Source organism: Bactrocera dorsalis, chromosome 3, assembly GCF_023373825.1.
Source record: "Bactrocera dorsalis isolate Fly_Bdor chromosome 3, ASM2337382v1, whole genome shotgun sequence".
NCBI lineage: Eukaryota > Metazoa > Arthropoda > Insecta > Diptera > Tephritidae > Bactrocera > Bactrocera dorsalis.
In genome coordinates this window covers 20,972,274-20,986,359 of record NC_064305.1, presented here as the reverse complement: position 1 = coordinate 20,986,359, position 14,086 = coordinate 20,972,274, and the positions used below count along the sequence as shown (strand labels likewise).

The 14,086-nt window shown below is 38.0% G+C and overlaps 1 protein-coding gene across 4 annotated transcripts in view; it reads right to left on the bottom strand.

The window, feature by feature from the left end:
- The window catches only part of LOC115066545 (uncharacterized), a 262,539-nt gene that overhangs the window by 195,526 nt on the left and 52,927 nt on the right, over positions 1–14,086 (bottom strand). For all 4 annotated transcript variants that reach the window (XM_049452176.1, XM_049452175.1, XM_049452177.1 and 1 more), the window contains one exon: positions 2,147–2,465. In XM_049452176.1, the coding sequence (XP_049308133.1) occupies positions 2,147–2,204 (58 nt within the window). In that variant the 5' untranslated portion in view covers positions 2,205–2,465. The remainder of the gene's footprint in view (positions 1–2,146; positions 2,466–14,086) is intronic.

Sequence of the window (14,086 nt, the reverse complement as noted above, 5' to 3'; positions counted from 1 at the left end):
CACATATACCTCTTACTAATACTAACTTTTCTATGATATTAGTGTTTGGAGTTTATTTATGGAACATTATAGTTTTTCGACTAACGATAATTGTGGGCACGGCAGTGGTTCGATAACAACCTCTATTTTTCCTCAAATTATCACTTCCGCTGATGGACGATCAGACTGATAGACAAAAAGTCACTCTGTACTAATATCGTTTGTCTCGAATCTCTATTAGTTTTAGGTGATACAAGCAACCAATAGATGAATTAAACTACTACACTCTGTAGCAGCATGTTGCGGAAAAAGCGGAATGTTGCGAGAGTATCAATATAAACACATGGATAAGCCGTGAAGGGAAATATATATTTAATAGATTTGCCACTGAAGTAGATCCTATTACATTTTAATATCGAATTAGTTTAAAAAAGCAAACAAGAAAAATTCCTTAACATTAAATTTTGTTTGCCGAATTTTATGTGTCTTAAATTGAGAAATTTAAACTTTTTCAAGCGTTTTTAATGCAACCAAAAAAAAGCAGTAAGCTCTTGAAAGCGAAGCGTTCAGCACAAAGCCCTTGCTGACACATTTTTAGGCGCAAATTTATTTTCGCAGCTGAAAATTTACACTCCTAAATTGCTAATAAACAAAACGCGCATAAAAAGCGACGCTGAAGCGACACCAAAGTGATAACAAACAGCAGCAGTAATATGACAATAAATAAGTCAGCAGTGACAAGCAGCACACAGCCACACGCGTACCGGAATTCACAGGCCTGTATGTGTGAGCGCCTCGGTGCTGCCGAAAAAAATTAGAAGCTGACAAAGAGCTGAAAAAGAAGCGGAGGAAAAAGCACGTTTATCACGCCACGGAAAGGCAGCAGACGCACGTTTTAATGCTTAGACAGCGCTGCATACACATATAACTGTATGTGTGTTGGTGCTTCGAGCGAGCTTGTTGTTTTTATATTTATACGCTAATGCGCCGCGTAAAGGCATTAAATCAGAAAGGCGAAAAAAAAGTGAGCACCCGGAAAGAAACGCCAGCAAACAAAGAAATGCCGCGCGAAGGAAAATAATGTTTGTTGCCTACATATAGGCGCTGGCACGCAACGGGAGATGTGGTGTGAAATTTAAAGCTGCCTGCCATATAAATGGAAACTAACTGGAAAAAAGTGCAGACAATCATAAAAAATGGTAAAGGAGGCTGGTACTCTGCTTGGCAAACGCTTAGTCCGTGGCGACTGTCAGCTGACGCCCTAAATTATGCTACAACGTGTGCATTTTTATTCGAGCTCAAACGAGTGGCAAACGGCAGCAGAGTGAATAAAAAATATGGCTTGGTGTGTATGATGGTGAACGTAGTTGAGGAAATGGGTTTAAAATAAGTGCGAAAATATATGGAAAGAAGTAGGGAATGATAAGCATAGCCGGAAATAGAGCTAAAACAGTTGTAAATATTATGAAAAAAAAAAACAAAAACAAAGAATTAGGGGAATTTTTGGGGCATGGTATGCTGACTTTTTCCTGCAAATGAGGTAATGGAAGCAAAGCGGTAGAGAAGTAGATAATGCGAAACCGCGGAGAGTAGCTCTCCAGCAGCTGTGCTCTGTTTTATACATAATTTTGTTGTTGTTCATATATATGTGGTTTTATGTGTGCATTTCTTTTTCACCAAGGTTTTCTTATAGACTTTACTCATACACCGATAAATTTGTTAGACATTGGGTGTAATTGTATTAGTTGCAGCGGCTTTGGCTCAAGACAGATAAGCAAATACGCCACAGATGGCTGCTTTTTTTTTGACGTCAAGAAGCTTTTTCCAAAGTGGCGAGCTAAAAATTTAATGTACTTTAAATTTTTTAATTTTTTATTTTTAATTTTTATTGCCTGAGTGACGGTAAGAAAACCTTTAAATAACTTTCGAGTTTGGATGTCAATTGTTTAAAACTTTTTGTTTAGTTTTCTAGTACTCAAGGAATGTGTTCTTGGCTGAACTAAGTTAAGCAAAGGCCTCAAAATAGAACTTCACTTTAAAGTTTTACCAATTTTTTTGTGCTTTTGTATACTAACCTTTCTTGGAATCAATCCAATCACCCAATTGAGTAACAGTAGCTATATTCAATATAAAAATATTAGCATGAAAAATATGTTTTAGTACTCACATTGTATTAGTAGAATGTACAGTAATATCCAGAGGCGTCGATCAAATGTCGGTCTCATGACTTCATCACTTACAGACGATTTGTTGTTGTAGCCTATTAGATTGCTTCGAAGCTTTAGAAGTTTAGCCTAAACTTCGAATTGCGCTTATGATAATGCAGTTGTTATAAATATGAACTTTTTAGTTATTTATTCCAAAAGAGACAACTTTTATTTATTTGAGTTTTGGCACCTTTTTTGTACAGTTTTCTTCAAAAAGTTGTCTTATTTAGTAAGCGGCATAAATGTAAAGAAGCTGCTCGGTTCTAAAGTAGGTAGAGGCTGTAAAGAGAGGAAATAAATGAAATGCAATTTTTTAGTTTAATCTTTTAGTTTTTTTATTTTTCAATTATAAGGTTTTAAAGTCTTACACTATTTTATAAAATATGTATCATTCACCTTTTTGCCGAATAACTATATTGAGTAAAAAAAAAGAAAAAAGTTAACTTCGGCTTCACCGAAGCTAATACATCATTCACAAGTGCAATTCTTTTAGTACCTATGTGTTCAGTTTGTATGGAAGCTGTATGCTATAGTAATCGGATTTTAAATTTTTCAATATCCGAAAACCCTTACTATTACCCTTAGCAGTAATCCATGTCATATTTCGTGAAGATATCACGTCAAATGCGAAAGTTTTCCATACAAGCCCTTGTTTCCGATCTTTCGGTTTGTATGGCAGCTATATGCTATAGTAAGCCGATCTGAATAATTTCTTCGGAGATTACATCGTTGGCTTAGAAACTAATCTATACTGAATTTCGTGAAGATATCTTGTCAAATGCAAAAGTTTTCCGTACAAAAACTTGATTTTGATCATTCAATTTGTATGGCAGCTATATGTTATAGTGGTCCGATATCGGCAATTCCCACAAGTGAGCAGCTTCTTGAAGACAAAATAACGTTTGCAAAATTTCAAAACAATAGCTTAAAAACTGAGTGACTAGTTCGTATATATACAGACAGACGGTCATGGCTAAATCGACTCAGCTCAACATACTGATCATTTATATATAGCATATACTTTATAGGGTCGTGACAAACTTAATATACCCCGTACAGGGTATAATAAAGCTGTCAAAAGGTCAAACTCCGAAAATGGTTTTGGCTCTTTGAAAGTCAGACTTAAAAAGTCAGTAAAAGTTAAGATATCTCGATGAAGCTTGGTACACATGTTCCCCCACAACCAAAAAATGTTGATACTGCAAATGAGCGTAATCGGAAGCTTACGAAGCCCGCAAAATGCTATTAATCGAAATCCTAAAAAGTGCCATACCTAAGATCTAAAAGACGATGTAAAGATGTTATTTAGTACAACAAGTTTCATTAAGGAGTTTCATCTATCATTGAAAAACTTCCTCAAAAGTGGGCATATTTCAGCCTTTAATAAGTTTAATGTTCATATCCCCTAACACATTTAAACAATAATAGCCAAATTCGTTGGATACATGTATTCTTGAGTCAGTCAGTCACCCTGAATAACGGTTTGGTTAAAGACTACAAAAAGTTTGGCTTATCTATAAATAGAAAACGTGCTATTTCGATATTAGATGTGCAGGTATGCAAAGAGGTGGTTAGTTTCATCCTGGGGCTCGTGGCATGCTAGACATATGTTTGATATATCAGGGTCGCTTCGGGATAAGAAGGAGTTTAGCCTGCTGCAGAATCCAGAATAAAGCTGCGCAGGGAACCCTCTGGATTCTAGCGGCATTTCGAGCTCGTTGTTTGCAATGGGTTTTCGTTTGACTCCAAGTACGCCATTCACTGAGAGGGAGTCGGTGAAGGTGTTAACGACTACATAGTCAAAGGCGGTTATTATATGCCTGAAGTTAGCTGCGTCCGAAGTCTGGTCTGGTCTGGCTCCTAAGAGGCGGTTCCAATCCAATCAGTCCGGATTGCAGTGTTCTGACAAGTTTCCTCGTATGCGTTTCACTTCATCCAGGCGGCCATATTTGTGCGGCGTAGTTAAGGACCGGCCGGCCGATCGCCTTCTATGTTGCCAACGTTTCTTTTTCCCATATGCTGCCACTGGCGACTTGAAAATTTTTTTTCGGCTCTGTGCTGTGACAAAAATCGCAGTCGCGTGTGGAGTGAAGGAGCACAGGCTGACAAATACAAATATAAAATCTTAGTGTTATAGACAGACGGAATTTCAAGTGTGTACTACTTGTGAATATGGTCGTTGTGGATTTATTGGGGGTAAATGGATGGGCTCCTTGGTCGGATACTAAGGGGGTTGTACTAAGAGATATTTGGAGAGTTATGGTGGGTTGGTGTACTGCGTGTATTGGTGTGTGTATGGGTGTATACTGCTGCTTCTAATTGATGCGTGTTGTCTCCAAGTGGATTATCTATAAGTGTGGTTAGTGTGCCAGTGTTGCTTTGTGAGTGGTGTGTTATGTGGTGTAGTGGTGTATGAGGGCGTGAAGCTTAACTCATTTAGCCACCCGAACATAGACCTTCCTTACTTTTATATATATATATATTTTAAGCATATTTGGTACAATATTTTGATTAAAATTCTGAATTTATATTAATATTTTCTTCTCTGAGATAATAAAGCTGCATTGCAACTTTTCATTGTGCTAGATTTTCAATTAATATTTTCCTAACTTAAACGCTTTTCCACGAAGTGTGTTATTAAAAATGAAAATCGTGCCAATATTAGAGTGTTCTAAGTCTGCAAGCAATTTAAGAGCACATGAACAACACACATTTGCATATTTCCTTTCCTCACTTCAAAGTAACAAAGCCACAGCAATTCCAAGTATTCACAGCAAAAAAGTCGTGCTCGTAACTCTGCTTCGTTGCTGGATGAGAGTGACCTAAATCGCACAAAACGTCACTCCAATTAATTAATCGCCCGGGCTAATCATTGGCAGCGACACCATAACGTCAAGAGATTTCGCATTTTCATTTGGCGCAAGGCGATAGAGACAAAAGCTTGCGAGAAAATCCAGAAAATCTGCTAAATCAGAAATTATGCAGAGAAATTTATGGCACAAACACAGCGCCGCAGGAACTATACATGCATATGTGTATATAAATGTGTGTGTGTGTATACAAGTATATTTAAGCTTATGTTGAAGTTAGTGTGCGTCTGTGTTGGTAAGTAAGTGCGAGTGTGTGCTAAGCTGAAAGCGTTTACTGTGCTGCTATCAAAGCACGAATGCATTTGAGTGCATAAATAAGTGGATTTACTTATATGAACGCATGCTGTATATACACACGAGCGCACATATACAGCCACAAGCGGGTTTTACACACACTCTGCGAATTTATGGCTTATACGTGCAAAGAAATCTCCTTTGTCTGTGTGCTTATTATGAAATTACACATACACTCACACATAAATGCATACATATATACTATGGTGTTTACCACTCATGTGCATTATTACTTTGATTTTTGTTTATGTGTATGTGTGTGTGGGTGCGGATGCGGAACTTTTGAGTACCCTCCTGTATATACAAGCTACGGTGTGCCATAAATTCCCGCCGCTTATACATATATCATATGTGATAAATTGTGCAGTGATGACAGCAGCCTAGTGAAGTTAGAGTAAATGCTTCGAAAACAGTAATTATGTGTTTATTATAAATATATTTTTAATAATTTTCGACAGTTTTTCAGTTGGGATTGCTTAGAAAACCATCTTATACATAAAATTATGCGGTCTCACTCTAATGATTCCAAAGCGATAATTAGAAGAAATTCCGTATTGACAATAACTAAGTTTCGGCGAATGCTTTCTCTCTTTCAAAAAAATATAGGTGAATGTCATAGCTTGTCATCGGTAACAAATTCGGTTGCACACTAAAAAGTTATTCTTGGGCCCTTCACCCTTAAAGTAGGCAGTGTGAACTCATCTCGATGCTAGAGGTTTAAAATTCATTGTAAGAGAATGTTTTCCTCTGCATAAAGATTTATGGAAGGTTGTGCTCTGCAGCACTTCGGAGTCTTGAAGTGACTGGCTTTTCTCGACCATGAATTCCACTGTCCCATTTGCCTTCTGCCAACGTTAACTTTCTCAGTTTCTTTCAATCAATCGAAGTCCAAACCACTCTTGAACTCTAGTTTCATTTATTTACGTTCAACCAGCGACCTAGTCCAGATATCATGCCAGATTCAAAAGATCTGTTTCTCAAATACGCACAACAAAACTTAGTCCACTGATGATTTTTGAAACTCTGAAAACAAACTGCAAGAAGAGACATTAACTTCGGCTATACCAAGTTACAGCATATACCCCTCACAAGAACATTTCTCAAAACATCAAAGCGTATTAAAAGATCTTTATTTTGATTTTAATCGATCAGTTGGAGGATTGTACAATTGATTTAGATAATAAGCGATGCCAAGTCTCGTGAAGATATCTCGGCAAATACATGGACTATATTTGGAGCGATCAGTTTGTACGGCAAATATATGTTACAGTGATCCGATTTGAACAACTTTTTCAGAAATTGTGCCGAGGGCAAAAAGATCATTATATCACTACCTTAATTGCTGCAATCTCGGCCTAAAAGACTCTGCAATAGGCAGGAAGTCTGAAGTTAGAGTTGATAGAGAACTCCTCAAAGCTTTGACCCATCCGGAATGAAACACATTGCTTCTCTTCTCCAACGGCTTATTTCCTCCCACAACTCCCTCACCGGTATCTGGGAGAGAAAGCGCCGCCAGAGTTCGATTTGGTGATCCCATGATCCAAGTGAGCCGGTATGAAGTCAAAGTGAGTGAGGATTTCCAAGTGTTCAGACACGTGTTCTTTTAGAAACCCAGAATCTCTGAGTCTAATAGCAATTTTCGCAGCCATACACTTTTCGCCGATGTCTACGGAGATATCCTTAGTGCACCATACATGTCTTGGTAATAATCTATGCCGAATTTCGCTCAAATAGCTCAGAAAATTATGCAGTGTGGGGAACGTCCTTTCAAAAATAATTTCAAATGGATATATCAAAAAGTGAGGCACTAGTTTGCGTATATACAGACGGACAGACGAATAAACGAAGAGACGCAAATGGCCAAGTCGACTCAGATCCTCTCGCTGATCATTCATACATATATACGAGTACTTTATTTATTTTTGTTCAACGGTTTCCTCTGAATATTACAAACATCGTCGTAAGCCTAATACGAGTATACCCCGTTTCGAATTTATACAACACAGGTTTGCCACTATTATCGCCTTGATTTATATTGTGGAAAAAGTTTGTCTGACGCTTTTTTCATTGATCTGCGAACACTTAATAATAAGAACGTCGATGGACAGTGGTAACATTGTCTTGATATAATTTCATATTAGAATCAGAAATAACATTCATTTCGATAGTTCAAACAGATGGATGTACGGAGCGGTATTTAAAGAGCGCCGATCTGCAGTAACCACATTCTATTTATCAAGAAATCTGCCAATTTATAGGAATTTAAAGTTCGTCGTATGTACTTGTCTTATACTATATACATATGTATATCAACGCCTGATGCTTGCCCAGGAAGACCAGTGCGAGTTCAACCATATTTATTTATAGTTCCCCTTTGGAAAAAAGATATCAGGATTGAATAAGATTGTGCGGCTGAGTTACGCGAACTGAACAATTTTTAATAGTAAGTGCGTTGGGATCTTCTAAAAGATTTACTAGTCTTTAGAGGATGCAATGACAATTGATAGGGATTATATTATAATCACTACAGGACAGTTGTTGGATAAACTGACACTGGTGACTTCGAAGTGATTAGCTTTCGACTCACAAATTAACTTTCTTAAAACAGAAGAAGGAAGGAAAAGATTAGCTTCAAACTTCCTTCGTTCTATCTTAGCAATATTTCCGTTCTAACGGGTGATTTTTTTGAGGTTAGGATTTTCATGCATTAGTATTTGACAGATCACGTGGGATTTCAGACATGGTGTCAAAGAGAAAGATGCTCAGTATGCTTTGACATTTCATCATGAATAGACTTACTAACGAGCAACGCTTGCAAATCATTGAATTTTATTACCAAAATCAGTGTTCGACAATTTTTTTTTTATCGACAAATTTTGTTCAGCGATGAGGCTCATTTCTGGTTGAATGGCTACGTAAATAAGCAAAATTGCCGCATTTGGGGTGAAGAGCAACCAGAAGCCGTTCAAGAACTGCCCATGCATCCCGAAAAATGCACTGTTTGGTGTGGTTTGTACGCTGGTGGAATCATTGGACCGTATTTTTTCAAAGATGCTGTTGGACGCAACGTTACGGTGAATGGCGATCGCTATCGTTCGATGCTAACAAACTTTTTGTTGCCAAAAATGGAAGAACTGAACTTGGTTGACATGTGGTTTCAACAAGATGGCGCTACATGCCACACAGCTCGCGATTCTATGGCCATTTTGAGGGAAAACTTCGGACAACAATTCATCTCAAGAAATGGACCCGTAAGTTGGCCACCAAGATCATGCGATTTAACGCCTTTAGACTATTTTTTGTGGGGCTACGTCAAGTCTAAAGTCTACAGAAATAAGCCAGCAACTATTCCAGCTTTGGAAGACAACAATTCCGAAGAAATTCGGGCTATTCCGGCCGAAATGCTCGAAAAAGTTGCCCAAAATTGGACTTTCCGAATGGACCACCTAAGACGCAGCCGCGGTCAACATTTAAATGAAATTATCTTCAAAAAGTAAATGTCATGAACCAATCTAACGTTTCAAATAAAGAACCGATGAGATTTTGCAAATTTTATGCGTTTTTTTTTTAAAAAAAGTTATCAAGCTCTTAAAAAATCACCCTTTATTATCAATCCAAACTCATGAGCCCTAACTACGAAATTTAAACAACGTGAGTCAAATTTGCGAGAGATGCCTTGCATTGCAATTTAATTTGTCCAGAATTGATAGTAAAGGTGCTATACAAGATTTTGGAATCAACTAAAGTCTGAACTTCTCTTTGAGAGAACAATCGCTTACAGAAATGGCTATTGGAGTCCAAGTATGGTACAAAATAACTGTTAACTTCATTCTACAACATCGATTTCCCTATAAGGCACCTCTGTGCTACAACATTTTTGGCGCCCATCATTTTGCTGCATCTTGCTACTCGCGCTGCCTCAAATGTGGCAAAGCAAAATTTATTATGTCAACTAGCAGCACATGTGGCACAAGCGACTATAGCAACAAAATGAACACAAATGACGCAATGATAGCACCAAGGCAAGTGTGGCATGGCGACAGCCCAAGCGGACCAAAATGGAAGGCAACAAATTGCTGACAATATCACATTTCACTATGGAATATAGTTAGAGCATTGGCACGCTGGCCACTAGAATAACAATAATAAACAATACAACAACAACAAGAAGTGAGCGTCTGAGAGAGTTCATTGTGGGTGCAATGCCATGCTAGTGCCGCATGTAACCAAAGATGCCACAAGGCGTATATACCTATGTATGAGGGTTGATTGTAATAACTATATATGTATGTCCATGTGTGTGTGTGTAGGTGCGTCACTTTATGCTGCATGTTCAAATTTGTACATAAATAGTTGTGTGTAGAAATTTATAGGCCATTCTTGCATGTGCTTGCCCCTAGCTCATTGTATTTAACTACAATTTGCCACATAACAAATACTTGCAACCAAACACACATACACACAAACGCGCTTAAAAGCATGTAACTCACACATTGACAGCAGCTTTTGTTAGGCAATGCATGCAGGCATGTACTCTAATGTCACTGCGTGACACATTATGAAATATTAGAGCACCTTGCAACAACGTGTGGCACTAGCTCACGCAAGCTAACTGCATGCTGCATGTGACATGCTAAACGTATCGATGCTCTATATATGCGTACGTGTGTATTTTCGAGTTTAATGTGCGACGCCATTTTGTTGCTAAGTTTGGTTGTTGCTCTTATTTGAATGTGGCATGCCACTAGGCTTCTCAATATGTGCGTTATTGTGGAGTGCAAGTTCTATAGAGCAGCGCATGGCTGCAGTGCGATTAATGCGTGCTTCAAAACGTGCCTTCACTGGCAATGAATAGCCTACATGGCTACTTGCAACAGCCATGTTGTTACCGCATAACTGCCATGTGCTCAGTATGTCATTGCGTGATATATACAGAGAGTTTTTTAATTGTTACACTTGCAACAGCATGCTGAAATGTCGCTTTGTTTTTTGTTGCACGCTTATCGGCGTTGCAACTTTACGTGTTTGCCACTTTAATGCTGTGTCTGCTTTAGAGACTCAAACGCATAACAGTTACAAAAGAAAATTCTCAATCACTCAGCTGTTTGGCGCAATGTTGTTGACAAAACAGCGTCACACTCTCATAAATACCGTATATATCGATCATCATGTGAGTTGTCTTAATAAAATTCATAGAGTTTCTTTTTCTGATAAAAATCACTTCTTGTGCCGAAAATGGTTAATATCAGGTCAATAATTCCCATAGCCACCTTATATATAACTGCATCGTACACATTGTGACAAAGAAGTACCTGGATTTTTTTTGTATTTATGTATTTATTTTGTCGCCTTCAACGTAATCCCCACCAGAAGTGATACACTTATGCCAACGATTTTTCCAGTCCTTTAAATACTTTTCATAAGCACTTTTTTGGATGGCCTTCAACTCCTTCAGTGAATTTTGGTTTTTCTCTTCCATAAACTGAAAACGGTCTCCATGAACTGAAAATGGGCCCCACTTTCAGTTTGGGGAACAAGAAAAAATCACACATAGCCAAATCTGGTAAATCCAGTGGTTGACCTATAGTATTCATTGCGTTTTTGGTTTTAAATTCTGTCACAATCGTGACTTCATGTGATGGTTCATTATCATTGTATAAATACATGAATTCCTTTTCCAAAATCACGGCCGTTTTCGACGGCGGTTCTCACACAAAAGCCTCAATATGGCCAAATAGAACTTTTTATTGACAGCCCGTCTCTCCGAAATAAATTAATGATGCACCAAACCACGAATATCCAAAACCATAATGAGAATCACTTTGTTTTTGAGCGGATTAGATGTGGTGTTTTGGTTATGGCTCGTGTTTATCCCTCCATTCTATTGACTGTTGACTTGCTGCATCTCAAACTCATAAACAAATGTCTCATTGGCAGTTATAATTCCCTCAATGAAAGTGTGTTTACGGTAATCTTTTTGAAAAAAATTCAGCTTTATCGGGAATGCTCGAGCAGGAATGAGGATACATTTCATACCCAAAATATTCACCAATATTATTCAAAAGGACTCACGAGAGAGTCGAGATCTCTTGGCATCTCTCTAATACTTGCCTGACGATTTTCAAGCACAATATCTTTCACTTTTTTCATATTTTCATTAGTTGAAAAGATCAGAGGCCGTCCAGAACAAGGCATGTTTTCAACGATCTCTCGAGCGTGTTTGAAGACTTTATATCACACGTAAGCTTGTGTTTTTGAATCACCGTAAGTCTCTTCCAACATTCCTTCGCATAATGAACGTAGTAAAAATTAGGGGTATGCGAATCCAGTTCGATTCGAGTCGAATCGAATCCTTGGATTCGGTTCGATATTCGAGTAATGCGAATATACGGGTCGAATCTCGGATCGAATAATTCGCGTCGAATATAAATGCTTTAACATAGGTGACGTAGTAGCTAGAAAAACATAATGATTAATTAGTATAGATATATATGTGTATATAAGTCAGAAAAAAGTATCATACATGTTGGTAATTTTAATACTTTCTAGCAAGTATTGCATATTGCTTTTCGGTATCCTTCAGTATTGAGCTTAAAAAAATTCCAAGCAGGACTCTGATGTGTTGAAGACACAACCTCATTATTACTTCCCACACCAATTTCAGGTTCCAAAATCACACTTTCCTCTTCAGAATTATTGGAAGACATTTATTTAATTAAAAAAAAAATAACCAACGTTTGATTTTTTGAAAATTTTAAACGGAAATGACAAATGTACGTCAGATGCATGACAGAGATTCAGATACTACTGGCGCTAATTAAAAAATCATGCAAATAGTCAAATACTAAAATTATTCGAATTATTCGAACTATTCGAATAGTTCGAGTAATTCGAATAGTTCGAGTAATTCGAATAGTTCGAGTAATTCGAATAGTTCGAGTAATTCGAATAGTTCGAATAATTCGAATAATGCGAATATTCGGGTCGAATCTCGAATCGAATAATTCGGTTCGATTCGCGTCGAATAATTCGAAATTTCGAATATTCGCAGGCCCCTAGTAAAAATCCTAAATAGAATAGGGGCTGTCCATAAAAAACATAGCGGACATACAAAAGTAGTTTTATGGACAGCACAAAGTGGTTGGAGTGCACAGATGAGACGAGCTAGCAAGTTTCGGGTTCGTAAAGAGAGGCTCTTGCTTTAGCCAACTCATCTGCATTTTCGTTGCTGAAAATACAATAAAATACAAAATTTCTAACTAAACTAACGATTTCGTCGCATATATAATATCACGATTTTAGTTCTCATTCCTGCATATTCACAATTTATCGGAAAACTTTTTAACATTAAAGGACTCTTTTGCTCTCACTCAATAAATAAAACAGTAAAAATTTGATGTGAGGTATTTTAAATCTTAGCTTTTCTAGCTAACGAACGAGCGGTTGGTCAGTTGTCTCCGAGCACCGGGAGAGTCAGGACAAACATTTTCGTGCGACGTGTTTCTGTGAGTGGTGCAAGCCGAAAATGCTGCGTTCGTTAGAGCAAAGGTACGCTATTAAATTCTCTGCGCAACTCGGCAAGTCTGCGACGGAGACGTTTGATATGATCCAACAGGTTTACCCAGATGTTGCTTTAGCTAGAAGTGGTGTATCTCGGTGGCACCAGGTCTTTTTGGAGGGCCGGGCTGATGTATGATCAAATCCAAAGTGAAAACGGTGCTCTCTGTATTTTTTGACATCAAAGGCATTTTTACGTGGAAGTCCTTAAGAGACTCAAACGAATGGTCAATCGAGTCCGACAAGACATTGCAGCCGATTGGAAGTTGCACCACGACAAGGCCCTGGATCACACCGCGATTCTTGTGAACAGCTACCTAAACAAGGCCAGCAATTCAACGCTTCCGCAGCCACCCTACAGCCCAGATGTGGCCCCTGGGAGTTTTTTTTTTTTTTTTTGTTTCCTTGTCTGAAATGGCCGATGAAAGGCAAGCATTTTGAGACGACAGTGGGGATCCAAGCACCATGCACCTCGGCTCTCAAGGCGATTCCATAGAATGTCTTCCGTGACGCCTTCAATGCTTGAAAATCGCGCTGGCAGCGCTGCCTCGACGCAGATGGAACCTATTTTGAAAGTTCTTAAAGAATTGTAACGATTGCTTCAATACATTTTTTTAAATCGACTCAGTCCTATTACTTTCCAAACAAACCCTGTATTGAAAAAAAAAATTTGAGTTATCGTTATAAAATGCTTATATATTGATTATATTTGTCAGTGGAAGCCGAAATTTTATTTTTTTTTTGTATTTTTAGCTGACGATATATAGAATTGTATAAGCTCATCGGCTGAGCGTGCCTAGTGCAGTGAAGTTACTCATACGCCAAGTCGTCCATTATTTGAATGCAGCTTTGTCAACACTTTTATATAGCAATAATTGGCCAAACTCAAGCGGTTGCAACTACTTTGCGAATTATATTTATTTTCTCCCTTTGGCCACCTCTAACAGTTCCACTATTCCTTTTTTTGAGCAATTATATGCCGTAACATTTTTCTTTGACGTGCTCAAATTGGGTTAAGCCTAAGCCAATTTTCTATTTCTCTACTTTTCCTACCAGCGCTAGCAAGGTAATTTTTCCAAATCGCTTAACTCTAATGCACAATGCCACACACTCACAATTATTTGTGAGCGTCCACATATGGCTGTGTGTGCGTTTGTGGTGTATCGTTGCGCGCAACAA